The sequence below is a fragment of the Myotis nattereri genome, assembly GCF_964212035.1.
Source record: "Myotis nattereri genome assembly, chromosome: 1".
Classification (NCBI taxonomy): domain Eukaryota; kingdom Metazoa; phylum Chordata; class Mammalia; order Chiroptera; family Vespertilionidae; genus Myotis; species Myotis nattereri.
In genome coordinates, this window is record NC_138075.1 from 92,081,475 (window position 1) to 92,095,075 (window position 13,601).

Here is a 13,601-nt window from a genome sequence, read left to right on the forward strand (position 1 = left end):
GCTTAATTTTTTAAAAAATATATTTTATTGATTTCAGAGAGGAAGGGAGAGGGAGAGAGAGAGAGAAACATCAGTGATAAGAGAATCCTTGATTGGCTGCCTCCTGCATGCCCCCTACTGGGGATCGAGCCCACAACCCAGGCATGTACCCTTGACTGGAATTGAACCTGGGACCCTTCAGTTCACAGGTCAGTGCTCTATCCACTGAGCCAAACCAGCATGGGCTGTGTTCTTAACGTTTTTAGGAACCTCCATACTGTTTTCCAAGGTGGCTGTCCCAGTTTACATTCACACCAGCAGTGAATGAGGGTTCCTTCTACTCTACATGCTCCCCAACACTTGGTACTGTCTTGTTGATAATAGCCATTGTAACAGGTTTGGGGAGGGAATTTCATTGTAGTTTTGATTTGCATTTCTCTAAAGCTAGTGATGTTGAGCATATATTTTTTAATATCTGTTGGCCATTTATATGGCTTCTTGGGAGAAGTGTTCATTCAGGTCCTCTGCCCAGTTTTTAATTCGATTGTTTTTGTTTGGTGTTGAATTGAGTTCTCCACATATTTTATATATTACCCCTTGTCAGAGCTGCTGTTTGCAAATAATATCTTCCATTTGGTTGGTTGCTTTTTTGTTTTGTTGGTAGTTTCTTTTGCTGAAAAGAAGCTTTTTAATTAGACAAAGTTCCATTCATTTATTTTTGCCTTTACTTCCCTTGCCTTTGGGGTCAAGTTCATAACACATTCTCTAAGACCATGGTTGGTAAGTTTAGTACCTATGTTTTCTTCTATGTGATTTATTGTTTGAGATCTACTTTTAGGTCTTTAATCCATTTTGAATTAATTTTTGTACATGAGGACAAACTTTAATGTAGTTTCATTCTTTTGCATGTGGCTTTACAATTCTCCCAGCACCATTTATTGAAGAGACTTTCTTTTTTCCATTGTGTAGTTTTGGCTCCTTTGTCAAAAATTATTTGCCAATATACATGTGATTTTATTTCTGATCTCTCTTTCCTGTTCCATGAGTCTTTTTTTCTGCCAGTACCATACTGTTTTGATTAATGTTGCTCTGTACTATAATTTGAAGTCAGGTCGTGTAATACCTCCAGCTTTGTTCTTTTTTTTCAGGATTATTTTGGCTATTTGGGATCTTTTGTAATTCCATATAATTCTAATGATTTTTTTTTGTTCTTTCTTTTAAAAAATGACATTGGGATTTTGATGATGATTGCATTTACTCTGCATATTGCATTGGGTAATATGGACATTTTTTTAAAAAAAATTTAAATTCTTTATTGTTGAAAGAAGCTATATGTCTCCTTTTCCCCCCATTGACCTCTCCTGGCTGCTCCCACCCTCCTACTGTCTGTGTCCATTGGTTATGCTTATATGCATGCCTACAAGTCCTTTGGTTGATCACTGAATTTGTAGGTTTTAACATGTGATATACTTTAACCTATTGCAGTTATTTCATGCTCAAATTGTCCATCCCTCTTTTTTAAAAAAATCTTTATTGTTCAGATTATTACAGTTGTTCCCCCTTTTTCTCCCCATAGGTCCCCTCCACCCAGTTCCCACCCCACCCACTGCCTTTACCCCCCCACTGTCCTCATCCATAGGTGTACACTTTTTGTTGCCAGGTCAAAGGTCATACACATGGAAACTGTAGCCATTTTCATCTGCAACTTGTTCGGAAAGGTCTCTCACGACTTGTTCACGCTCTACTCAGAAAGGGTACAGAGACACGTAACGGCTTTTTAAAATAATGTGTCCTCTTATGTTTAAAATGAGGATTTCACTACCAAGAGTGAGGAGAAAGCAACACTATAGCTGCTCTCGCCCTTCTGGCCCTTCGGGTGCTTGGGGCTGCGAGCTGGTTCGCAGGCCATCGATAAAGCCTTCTGGGCGGCTCGCGCAGTTCCTCTGGCTTCCCAGGGGCCGTTGCAGCCTCGCGGGGACCGTCTCAGCCTCGCAGGGGCCGTCTTAGCTTCACAGGGACAGTCTCAGCCTCACAGGGGCCGTTTCAGCCTCACAGGGACCATCTCAGCCTCACAGGGGCCGGTAATATGGACATTTTAACTATGTTGATTCTTTCAGTCCATGAACATGAATATCTTGCCATTTCATTGTGTCTTTTTAAATCTCCTTTAATAATGTTTTGTAGTTTTCAGTATATGGGTCTTTCACATTTTTGTTAAGTTTATTCCTAGGTATTTTATTCTTTTTGTTGCAGTTGCAAAGGAATTTTTTTTTCATTTCTTTTTTTGAAATTTCATTGTTTTATATAGAAATGCAGTGGATTGGATTTTTGCACACTGATTTTGTCTCCTGCAATTATACTGTATTTATGTATTCTTTCTAATATTTGTTGGAGGAGGCTTTAGGGTATTCTATATACAGAACCATGTCATCTGCAAAAAGTGACACTTGTACTTCTTCATTCCCAATTTGGATGCCTTTTATTTCTTTCTTTTGCCTGATTGCTCTGGCTAGGACTTCCAGAATTGTGTGGAATAAGAATGGTGAGCGTGAGACATTTTTAAGGAACTCAAAGCGGGTGTAGAAGTGATATTTTTGTAAGAATTTTTCATTTGGGATGGAGCTGGGGTGTCAGGGTGGTCTTCTTGAGGTCTCTGGGCCAGTTCTTCTCTGAGTACCTGAAGTCAGGGTTCTTGAAGAGCATCAAGGAACCCCATTTTTCAGGACCAAAGAACCTCAGGTTGGGCACAGGTTAGCTGTTTCAGTAGGCCTTGATTTTGTATGAGTTTGGGATACAGTCAGGGCCAGATTGGAGTCTTATTATTTCCTTAGAGTTGGTGCGTAATAACTGTGGAGTAGCTATATTTCCTGAGAAAGGACTGAGGAAATTAATTTGCCAGACTTCATATTTTTCTTAAGTCAATTTGAGTTTTTCTTTATAAATATTCAAAGGGAACTTACTACCTCTTTTTAATTTCAATCATGCATTTTCATAATTATTTTGTTGTCAGAGAGAAAACATTGTATGACTTAAAAAAGACCAATAAAAAAAGCATTCCCATGTATTTATGTTTTCCAACAGAATGAGACTGAGGAAATTTCTGAGAATGTATCAAGTGTTTTCCCAATGGAACAAGAAGATATATTAGAATGGGGAACCTCAGACGCAGAAAGTATTTTATTTAAACCTCAGGAAACTTCAGAAATTCAGCAAGCTGATGACTCAAATAAACCTTTGGAAGATGAACAGCCTATAGGTGAATCAAAAACAAGCCAAAAGCTATCTTTAAAGGTAAAACACTATTTATATCAAAAACAGAATTATGAGAGTTGAGAATGTACAGGTGTGAAGAAATGACCCAGGCAAGGGCCAAAGAATGTGGGGGGAATTCACCCTGAAAAAAGGCTCCTGATGTGCAAATTGCCTATTTGGGAAAATGGAGCATCTATTTTGTTTGAAAGATTTTAGTCTCAAACCTAATCACAACGCTGGGGAGAAAATATTAGATATATAGATATTAATCCTTGCCTGAGGATATTTTTTATTGATTTTTAGGGAGTGGAGAGAGAGGGAAAGATGAAGAGAAACATCAATGTGAGAGAAACACATCGATTGGTTGCCTCCTGCAGGGGCCAGGAGGAGCCTAAAATTGAGGTATGTGCCTTTGACCGGAATTGAACCCGGGACTCTTGGTCCACAGGCCAATGCTCTATCCACTGCTCCATACTGGTTCGGGCAAGAGAGATTTTTAAGGAGAGAAGGAATCTCAGGGCTTTTAGACTGAGTCTTCTTACCATCTTGAGGGGATCAGGAACTATAGCCCTGTGGTCAGGACTGGTAAATGTAGCATTTATAACTTTGTCTCTTTTAGATTTATCCTAATCCCTAAGTGTTTTCCTATTGTGAGAATGTTTTCCAGATTCATTTTCTTATTTATAATTTAAATAATTTTTAAATACCATATTTGCATATTACCTTACTATTTACTTAGTACTGTTCTTTAATTTGGGCCATCCTTTGGCTTAAATAAATGAGTTTATTTTAAACTAGATACATTACTCCTAGGATTTATAAAAAAGCTACTTTTCACTGAACCAAAGCATATTATCTTGATTATCACCAGAGATCCTCTCTCTGACTGATTCCAATGGATACCACTTGGGTTAACAAACTTCCTGCTTAGTCTCTCTGTTTTTGGGTCCTCCTCTTCTCACCAGTGGCCATATTTCTTCTAAGATTTATCACAGTCAATTAACCATTACCAGTTCTTCAACTTTTGCCCCAAACTCCCAACTCTGAAACCTTGACTTTCTCTGTGACTTACCCTTCCTTTGGCTTTACATATAATCAGTCTCCAAGGCCCAGATTGCTCCTAAACATTGGTTATGATTTTTTTCTTCTCTTTTCTAGTTGCTCCCCTCCTAGTCTGGGTCCTGGTTTTTATTAATTTCTCAAGTCCTACTTAGTTTCATCCTGTATGACACTAGCATATTGATCCTCTGGGAACATGAGTAATAAGGAAGATCCACAGGTAATAGTTGGCCAGATAAAAATCTACCACTGCTGTCAGGGAGAAGGGACTTATCCTGTGATTGCTACCGGCTCCTTTAAAAGTCATGCTGTCTTTCTAAAGATGCACTTGGGGTATGAAGTGAAGCCCGACAAGGTTAGCTAAACCCACAGCCTTGCTAATCCCTCCAGTTGAATCCTTTGTTAGGGTGACACCTTCTAGGTGTGGAGACCTTAGAAAACATCTTCAAAGACTATGACATCTTGAAAAAGTGTTAGACTGGTGGGCACAGATAGTGTCACCTATTCTTCTACCTGAACATTGGGACTTTGGAAATAAAATGTGGTCATGAGAAGAAAATGGTTAGCTACTAAATGTGTCAAAGACAAATGGATTTTCTGGACAATAGTTTAACTACAATGGTCTATCAAGAATTTAAATTCCTCATTAGAAAAGTCCCCAAATGTTAATTCTTTTTGCTTATATTGGCTGCTATTAAGAAATATACAAAATTATGTATTTTTTAGTAAAAAGTGGCAGACCTTTCTTTAAGTAACTAGATTTATTGAGTGTTGACTATGTGGGAACCACATTGCTAAGTGTTCTACATGATTTATCTTACTTTTTCTAATAATAACCCTATTATTACTCTCATCTTATAGTTGAAAAAATTGAGTCATAAAGAAGGTAAATAACTTGCCCAAGTACAAACATCTGGTTAAATTGTAGAGGCAGGACTTGAACTGAGGTGGTCTAATTCTGGAACTTTCACTTTTTACTACTTATCAATGCTGCTCTTTCATAGCAACAATTAATAGGTATCTGGTTAAGTACAAGAACACATACTCTCAGAAGCAGAAATGACTAGGGATGGATGTCCCTCATGAAACTAGGAAGAATAATTTGATAAGAGAGACTTGGAGAATGAATTAAGAGAGCTCAAAACTGAGAACAGAAGTGTTTCAAGGGGAGAAGAGAATGTCTGATAAAGCATGTGTGTTTTTTTGTTTTTGTTTTTTTTTGTTGTTGTTGTTGTTGTGGGATATTGTGGGGCACAACAGAAATGCCATAGGAAATAGCATTGGAAGTGTTCCTGTGACTCATCCCACCAAGTCTGCACCAATAATATGTATTTATTTATGTTAACATCTCAAGATCAGTTACCTTGTTTGGACATTTGAGGCCATAACGTTAGTCTCTAGCATCTCTGTCACAGGAATGAAGAACAACATACTTCAGGCCATATCAGTGGGAGAAGAAGACCACTTTTTTAAAAGATATTTTTTGGACATAGCTCATAGCTAATAGAACTAGCACAGATGTGTTAAAGTAGCAGTGCAGAACTTTTATTGCTCACATATATACCATAAGTTCTCTTTCAATTAAAAAGTAGAAAATTTGGTCAATTTGTACTCTATTGGCCATTTCTACTCTTATAAGCTCATTAGTATAATAGAGATTATTAAGATTCTGCTCTAAGTTATGACTATCAAAAGGAGAAATTAGATAATGGAGATTTTGTGAAGAAATGACTGACACAAGAGCCCATCAGAGGATTGTTGAGCATTTTAGGAGGAAAAAAAGTCAAAAGTCTATAAAAAAAGATTTAAATATGATTATTTAAACCATATATATGAGAGAGAGAGAGAGAGAGAGAGAGAGAGAGATTCGAAATAGAAGGGAATTTCAGTGATGTGGGATGTGGTCCTGGCTGGATAGCTCTGTTGATTAGAGCATTGTGCCAATACTCCAAGTTTGCGGGTTCAATCCCCGGTCAGGGCACATACAAGAAGCAACCAATGAAAGCATATATAGGAGGAACAGTGGGCCAATGTTTTCCTCTTTTTCCTCCTATCTCCTTTTTAAAAAATCAATAAAAAATGTTTTATTTTTTAAAAAAGAGATGTGGGATGCCCCAAGACCTCCCAAATTCTCATAAAACAATTATGAATGATCTATTGCATTCAGTTTTAAAAATGTACACAAGATGAAAGAAGAAATACATATCCATAGATAGACATAAAAGTGGCATGTTGCTATAACAATTATATTAAGAAGGCTAAGATCCAGAATGGGTTGAGGCCTGTGAATAATGCTAAAAATAAAAAAGTATTTTTTTTTCATGTTAGTTTTGGAGCAAAGAGAGAAATATTTTGATGAATAATGTGATGACAACATATGACAGAGCTGCCTTAATTTATTTTTGGAAAAAGGGTGAGGTTTTAAATAAATAGAAAATATGACAGAGAAAAGGAAGCTGATAAACTTGCACTTTACTTCTCTTAAATCTGACAAGGAGAATGATCTTTAGTTTAGAAAGAAGAGAAAAAGAATTGATAAAAGAAACTTGAAGCCCAAGATTGGTAAAAGATTTTAAGAGTTAGCTTAGATGTCTGAGCCTGTTGGCTTAGGCAGATAGGTTTAAGCCTGCTGGGCCTCTGTCAGCAGTAGCTGTGAGGAGCTGCTACAGTGGGAGAGGGAGGTGCTAGATGCCTGGAGACTGACAATGGCAAATCTGAGTTTTATTTTTCTAAGGGTAATGGTTATGGCTTCTGTGATGTATGATTTATCTTAGACAAAATTCTGGAATGATTTAATGAATCATTAAAAGGTTGGGAACAAGCCCCGCCGGGTGGCTGAGTTGGTCGAGCATTGTCCCATACACCAAAAGATTGTGGGTTTGATTCCCAGTCAGGGCACATACCTAGGTTGTAGGTTTGATTCCTGGTTGGGGTATGTACTGGTGGCAAACAACTGGTATTTCTCTCTCACATCGGTGTTCCTCTCTCTCCCTTCTTTTCTCTCTAAAAGAAAAACCAAACCAAACCAAACCAAACAAAAAACACCGATTGGGAACGGGCAGGTAAACACAGTCAGAGCCTATAGGCTTACAAGAGATTGGAAATGTAATATCAAGCCAATGACAAATACAGTTGCACATCTGAGGAAAAAAACACACAAAAGGATTGTGTTTGACCCCTTTTAAGAGGAAGCAACAATCACTTGGAACCAGCAGAGTTTCCCTGCGGGACACACCATGGAAAATCAACCTTATTTCTTTTCCTAGAATACTAGACTGAACATCAGTAAAGTGTTAGATTTGAAGTTCAGGACAAGAGTATCATGGTAAAGAGCCTGGTATACAAGAAAACACAATACACATTAGTTGTTGTTATAATCCTTTGGACTTCAGCCATCCACTTATGAAAGTCTCCCAATGACAGATTGTAAACAAGACTGCAGTCAGGAGAACTGCTAGATGGATTTGTAATTAGTTATGCAAAGGATGCAGAATTCAATATGAAAGTCCCTGTGGACTGCTATATGGCTGTGTCCAAGCCATTGTATATCCTAATAATTTTGATGAGAAAATGTAAGATTTACTGATTGGATTTGTAGGTAACATTCAAAATGTGACTGGTAAGATTTGGTTAGATCTCAGGTGAAATTTTTAAAAATATATATATTTTATTGATTTTTTTACAGAGAGGAAGGGAGAGGGATAGAGAGCCAGAAACATCGATGAGAGAGAAACATCAATCAGCTGCCTCCTGCACGCCCCCTACTGGGTATGTGCCCGCAGTCCAGGTACATGCCCTTGACTGGAATCGAACCCGGGACCCTTGAGTCTGCAGGCTGACGCTCTATCCACTGAGCCAAACTGGTCCTGGCTGAAATTTAATTGGGATAAATGTGCATAATGATTCTGTCCTTGGGGCCACACACTAAATGCATAGGTATGGGATGATGTGATTTAGAGTAAATGTGAAAAAGACTTCAGGGTTTTAGACTATAATTTAGTGATAGGAAAGCAAATGCAATCATAGTTTGCATTGATTGACAAATACCATAAAAGAGGATCATCTTTTTTGTTGTTGAACTGATCACATCACACCTTAAATACTGTGTTCAGATATCGGTATTCAATCCCAGGAGAAATACTGACAAATTGGAGACTGGAAGAAAACATTCAAAATGTTAAAGCACAGTACTTCCAAACCATGTCATGTAAGGTAGAGCTGAAGGGCCTCGGGGGTGTTTACTGGGGTAGTGTGGGAGGGGAGGTGCAGGTCTAGGGGAGTCAACTGTATTCAAATATTTGACTCTCAAATGGAAGAGAGCCAGATTGTGAGGTTTGAATTGAGACTAGTGGATGAAAGTTGTTAGGCTCTATAATAAATAAACAAAAATTTTAACAACCAGAGGAGTTTCAAAGACTTCCAAATCCTCTGCTCCTGATTAGGTTCAAGCCAGAATGAATAACCATTTGGTGAAGAAACTAGAGGAAATTTAAACATTAACTGGGTGGCGAGATGGAATGATCTGTACTCTGAGCTTTCCTTATTTGTCATCACTTTCTTACTCAAGAAATTGCAATAGCTCCCTCCTTACTATTGCACTGAACCCAAACCGGCTACCTAATTTATAACCCCTCTTTTCTGGCCTCCTCTCTTTTCAATCATATCTCTGCTTTCTCCAAGGAAAGCCAGCCTGCTTTCTTTCTCAAATCTAGTCTCAAAAAAAAGTCAGAGTAACCCATGGAGAAAAATATTTTTAGATCAACTATTACCATGAATTCTGCAAGTTTTCTGGGAAATCTAGGAAAACAGTGCTCCTAATACCCATTATGATTAAAAGGCAATTATTTCAGAGACAGACGTGCATTTGATTTTTTTCCAGGCAGTAGAAGAGAGTACAACTGTAAGGAAGTAAAAATTAATAAACATTGCTTAAAATAGGTATAAAAAAGCATTAAAGTTCATTTTGGCTTGTACTTGCAACCACCAGTCATGCCAAACTTTAAGGGTAAGAAAAAAAAAAGAGAGAGAGAGAGAGAGAGAGAGACTAAGGGTAAGTCCCATTAAAAAATAACAATCAAGAAGAGTAGATCTATGGAGGGGAAAAAATCTTGTATTACTTCTTTACTAGTTTTAAGGCAAAAAATATTATAAATAAATATGGTACTAATATTTTTATTGCTAGGAGGTTAGTAAAATTTTAGAAAGAGATTTAGAGGAATATATCAACTCACTTTTAGAACTTATATTTTTAAATAAGATATACATACAAATTAGGAGTTTAAATATGAGATGGACCATTAAATATGAGCGAAAGATCTAATTTCATGTGGCGACTTTTTTTAACAACACACTTTTATATTTTTCAAAGGTGATAGCATCAGAATTATTGCAAATCAGAGGAAAAGAAGCTAAACGATCACAAAAAACTCAACCAAGAATTCCACGACCAAGGAAGTGTGGAAAACCCCAGCAGGATCAAAAAGTATTAAAAACAAAGTAACTTCAGTTTATAAATTTTACTTTCTGAAGAGAGTTATTTAGTAGCATTGATACCTGAAAATGGATTTTTAAAGGAAATTGAATGTTTTAGAAGTTTATACATGAGATTTAAGTTAGACCTTCTCACAGAACAGTTGGTGGCAGTTAGAACATGTATGCTGTACTCCACGCTTCTCTTTCTATTTTTGATCAAGGCATTTGGTTTAATGACATAACAATGCTGGAATAAAAATAGATGTTTGTGAGACTAAAGAAAATTAAATGTTAACATGTTAGATTTTATTTCTTTCAATCATTGTAATGCCTAATTTAGATGAATTGCTTATTATGTTGGTTAATTTTATTTTTATAAAATAAAAGACAACCAACTCTGAGTTACCATTGGCCAGTAGAACTGGTTATTTAGATGACTTTTTAATTCATTCCTCCTCCCCGCCCCCCTGCCACTACACTTTAAATGGAACTTCTTTTTATACCAGGATGTAGCTACAATTTTGAATAATAGTGTACAATTTAGATTTATGGTTTTATCTTTTGCCATTCACTTTGTTGAAAAGATTTTCTCCTTATTTCACCACTGGATTTTTATGGGTTGGTGTATTCTAGACTCTTTTTCATTTAACTATTTATGGGGGCTTAAAGAAGCTTTAATTATTAGCTTTTGTTGTTGCTTAGGGCACTGAAAGGTGTGCTGGTCATGGAAGACAACTGTTTTATGGCCAGCCTAAACTCTGTAAATGGATATTACTCACTATTTAGTAGCTGGAAATGGACTCATGGGAAAAGAATTCCAAAGTTTATGAAAGAGTCAAATTGGCATTTAAGTGACCCTGTACATGCCATTGCTTATCTGCGTTGCTTTAAGCTCATTTAGTTAGCAAGATTATGTATTAAAACAAATAGTGACAGAGGACAACAGGTTTTTTACCTTCAATAAATAGTTACTGTCAGATTATCAATGAAGCAGAAACTTCTTGATTTCCCCCCTAAAAAACCTTGCATTTAGTGCATTAGGCAAAGTAGCATGGCCACACACAGAGTCAGAGCCTTTTCTTTTTTTATGTCTTAGTGTTTCAAAGAATGACAAATCGTCCTGTTTAAGGAGAGTATGCTATAAAAACACACAGCCTTTCTTGAGCATGCCAAAAATATTTGTAGATCTTTTTGATATGTATAGTGCTGAGTTAATTCATTAAAATGGAAATTAGAAATCTCCATTAGAAAAATAAGAATGAGATGCAGAGGAATAAAAATCTTATATTAAAAATTGTATAATAAAAGAATTTTGGAAACTATATTTCTGAAAATCTTTTATTCCTTGCTTCTATTTTCTTAAACATTTTTTTTTTACCTGACTCACCTGTGAATAGACCCCAAATTAAATTGTTTTCTTGGGAATTGAGCCCTCTTTTGAAAATATAGCATTATTTAGCTCGATAACCAAGGGATATTCACTTACAGACCTATGTAATTAGAGTATGATGGGAACATAGGAATTCAGATTGGTGGTGTTGCTTTTTTAAGAAAAAAAAAATAAAGTAATGTAATCTCTAGTACATTCCACTAGCCAGGACCTGTCCCAGACAGAGTGATAATGTAGATGAGCTTGACATCAGAGCTTACCTTTTTGTCCCTTTTTTTTTCTTCTTCAGTTCTTAGGATCCCTATTTCCTGGACACCCATTTTCACTCTTCCAGTTAGGTCTCTTTGTCTGAGGCATTTCCAAATATTTTAGATTTACCTCTTTTTATCCTCCTCCACTCAAACATGTACACATTTCATGTTCTGTGCTTTTTGGTGCCTGTGCTGTTTTAGAAGTGGCACAAAACCATTCTTTATTAGTGATTCAGTAATGCCTAGCAATGGGTTAGGTGCTGTGCAGTGAAAGTGACTAGAGCAATGCAAATAAAACAAGCACTGTCATCAATTGTTACAAAGGCAAAAGTTAGGGATTTTTAAAAAATATATTTTTATTGAAGGGAAAGGAGAGGGAGAGATAGAAACATCAATAATGAGAATCATTGATTGACTGCCTCCTGCACACACCGGGGATTGAGCCCATAATGTGCCTTTGACCAGAATTGAACCCAGGACCCTTTAGTCCTCAGACTGACGCTCTATCCACTGAGCCAAACCAGCTAGGGCAAAAGTTAGGGATTTTTATTTTCATTTTGCAAAAGATATTTAGAGCGATCAATGACACAGCTTGCAAATGTTACAGCTGAGATTCTGATGCGGGCCTGACAATTCCAAACACTATATTCTTTATATTACAGTATGCTGCTATCTAGACATGTACAGCAATTGGTGGGCAGACCTGCATTAACCTATTAGATAAATGGTCAGAATGGGTGGCAAAAGAATAGGACAGTGTATGAAAAGAGATATTTGTGAAAAAGGAAAATAATTAAAGTTTACAGAGAAGTTTGTCTTGGAGGTATTGTTTGAAGAATGTTTAGATATGGACAAAAGGACAGGCAGCATTCTATTCATAACTGAAGGAACGGACAGGCCTTGCTGGTCCTGTGAATTGTCCTGGACACTAATAATAATAGCAAACATCTGCCATGTGAGAGACACTCTTTTAAATGCATTCCTTCCTTTCTTTCTTAAAGTAATTTGTCCAGGATGTGCTAAAGTTGTTACTCCCAATTTACTGATATAAAAATTGTCTAGTTTATGACCATGTGATAATTTAAGACGGGATTTGAACAGGGGCAGTTTGACTTCACTATACTCTGCACTTTTAACCACTAGGTTAGAGGTGGGGCCAGATCCTAGGAGCCCTGAAACTCAGAGAAAGGAAGTTAGGTGAATGCAGCAAGTAATGAAGAACCTTCATACTATGTGAAAGTATTTAAAGGTCAATGTGATAGGATTTTGCAGGCGATACTGGAGAGGAGAAAAGACAGAGGGTGCAGTGATCAATCCGACTGGCGTTAGCCTGTTGCTAATGCAGACTGAGGTGATGAGGACCTTGACTGTGTTGGAAGTGAGGAGGGAAAGGAGCATGGCTGAGCAACCTGTGCAGGGGGGAAGCTCAGTTTTTCATTGGCTAGGCAGGCGAAGGAAAGGCAGTGTTTTGTATATCGAAGGTGAGGAATCTGAGTGCGACAGTGATACTGAAATGAGATTTGGGAGCTCTTAGTACAGAGGAACGAGCTGAGAGACTGAAGCTGATATTTTTCAATGTAGAAAGAAAAATTCAACCTTGGAAGCCATACCCAGTTTAGAAGACGGAGAAAGAAAAGCCAGTGACTAAGTCAAATTGTGATGAATCTGATAGGCAGACAGAGCTGAGACAGATAACAAGCTCATAGAGGAAGAGCAATTACAAGAAAGTCATCAATATATCAGCTGTATCTTCATAGAGAACACTATCAAAATATCTAAAGTTTATTTGATTTGAGAACAAGGTTGCCATTTGGTTAATGTAAGAGTATGACTTCAGTAGGGAGGCGGGGATGGAGTAGTACTAGATAAGGGCCACTTCCACCTCAGGGGTCATGAAGAGGCAGCAATAGGAAAATATTATGGCTTATAGTCAGCAGCGTTGTGTTTAGATCCTAGTAGCTGCTCACTAATTTTGTGATTTATCCAAAATAAGCCTGCTGTGATGTAAGGATAATAATACCACCCATACAGGCTCATTGTTGAGAGACTGTAAATCACTTAGCATGGAGTCTGGCACGCAGTAGGTGCTCAGAAAGCATTTGTCCATTGGATGGCAAGTGATGGTGGGGATTAAGAAAGCATTCTTCATGCCCTCTTTCCTATTTTGGAAAGGCAAGTTTTAGCATAGTGGGAAGGGA

At 37.3% G+C, this 13,601-nt stretch overlaps 1 protein-coding gene across 1 annotated transcript in view; it reads left to right on the top strand.

Annotated features, from left to right (window-relative positions):
* TTC6 (tetratricopeptide repeat domain 6) overlaps window positions 1–13,601 on the top strand; it is a gene marked incomplete at both ends in the record, with an annotated part of 261,680 nt that overhangs the window by 108,872 nt on the left and 139,207 nt on the right. Inside the window, 2 exons of the mRNA XM_081098882.1 lie at window positions 3,061–3,270; window positions 9,659–9,786. Coding sequence (XP_080955008.1) covers window positions 3,061–3,270; window positions 9,659–9,786 — 338 coding nt within the window. The remainder of the gene's footprint in view (window positions 1–3,060; window positions 3,271–9,658; window positions 9,787–13,601) is intronic.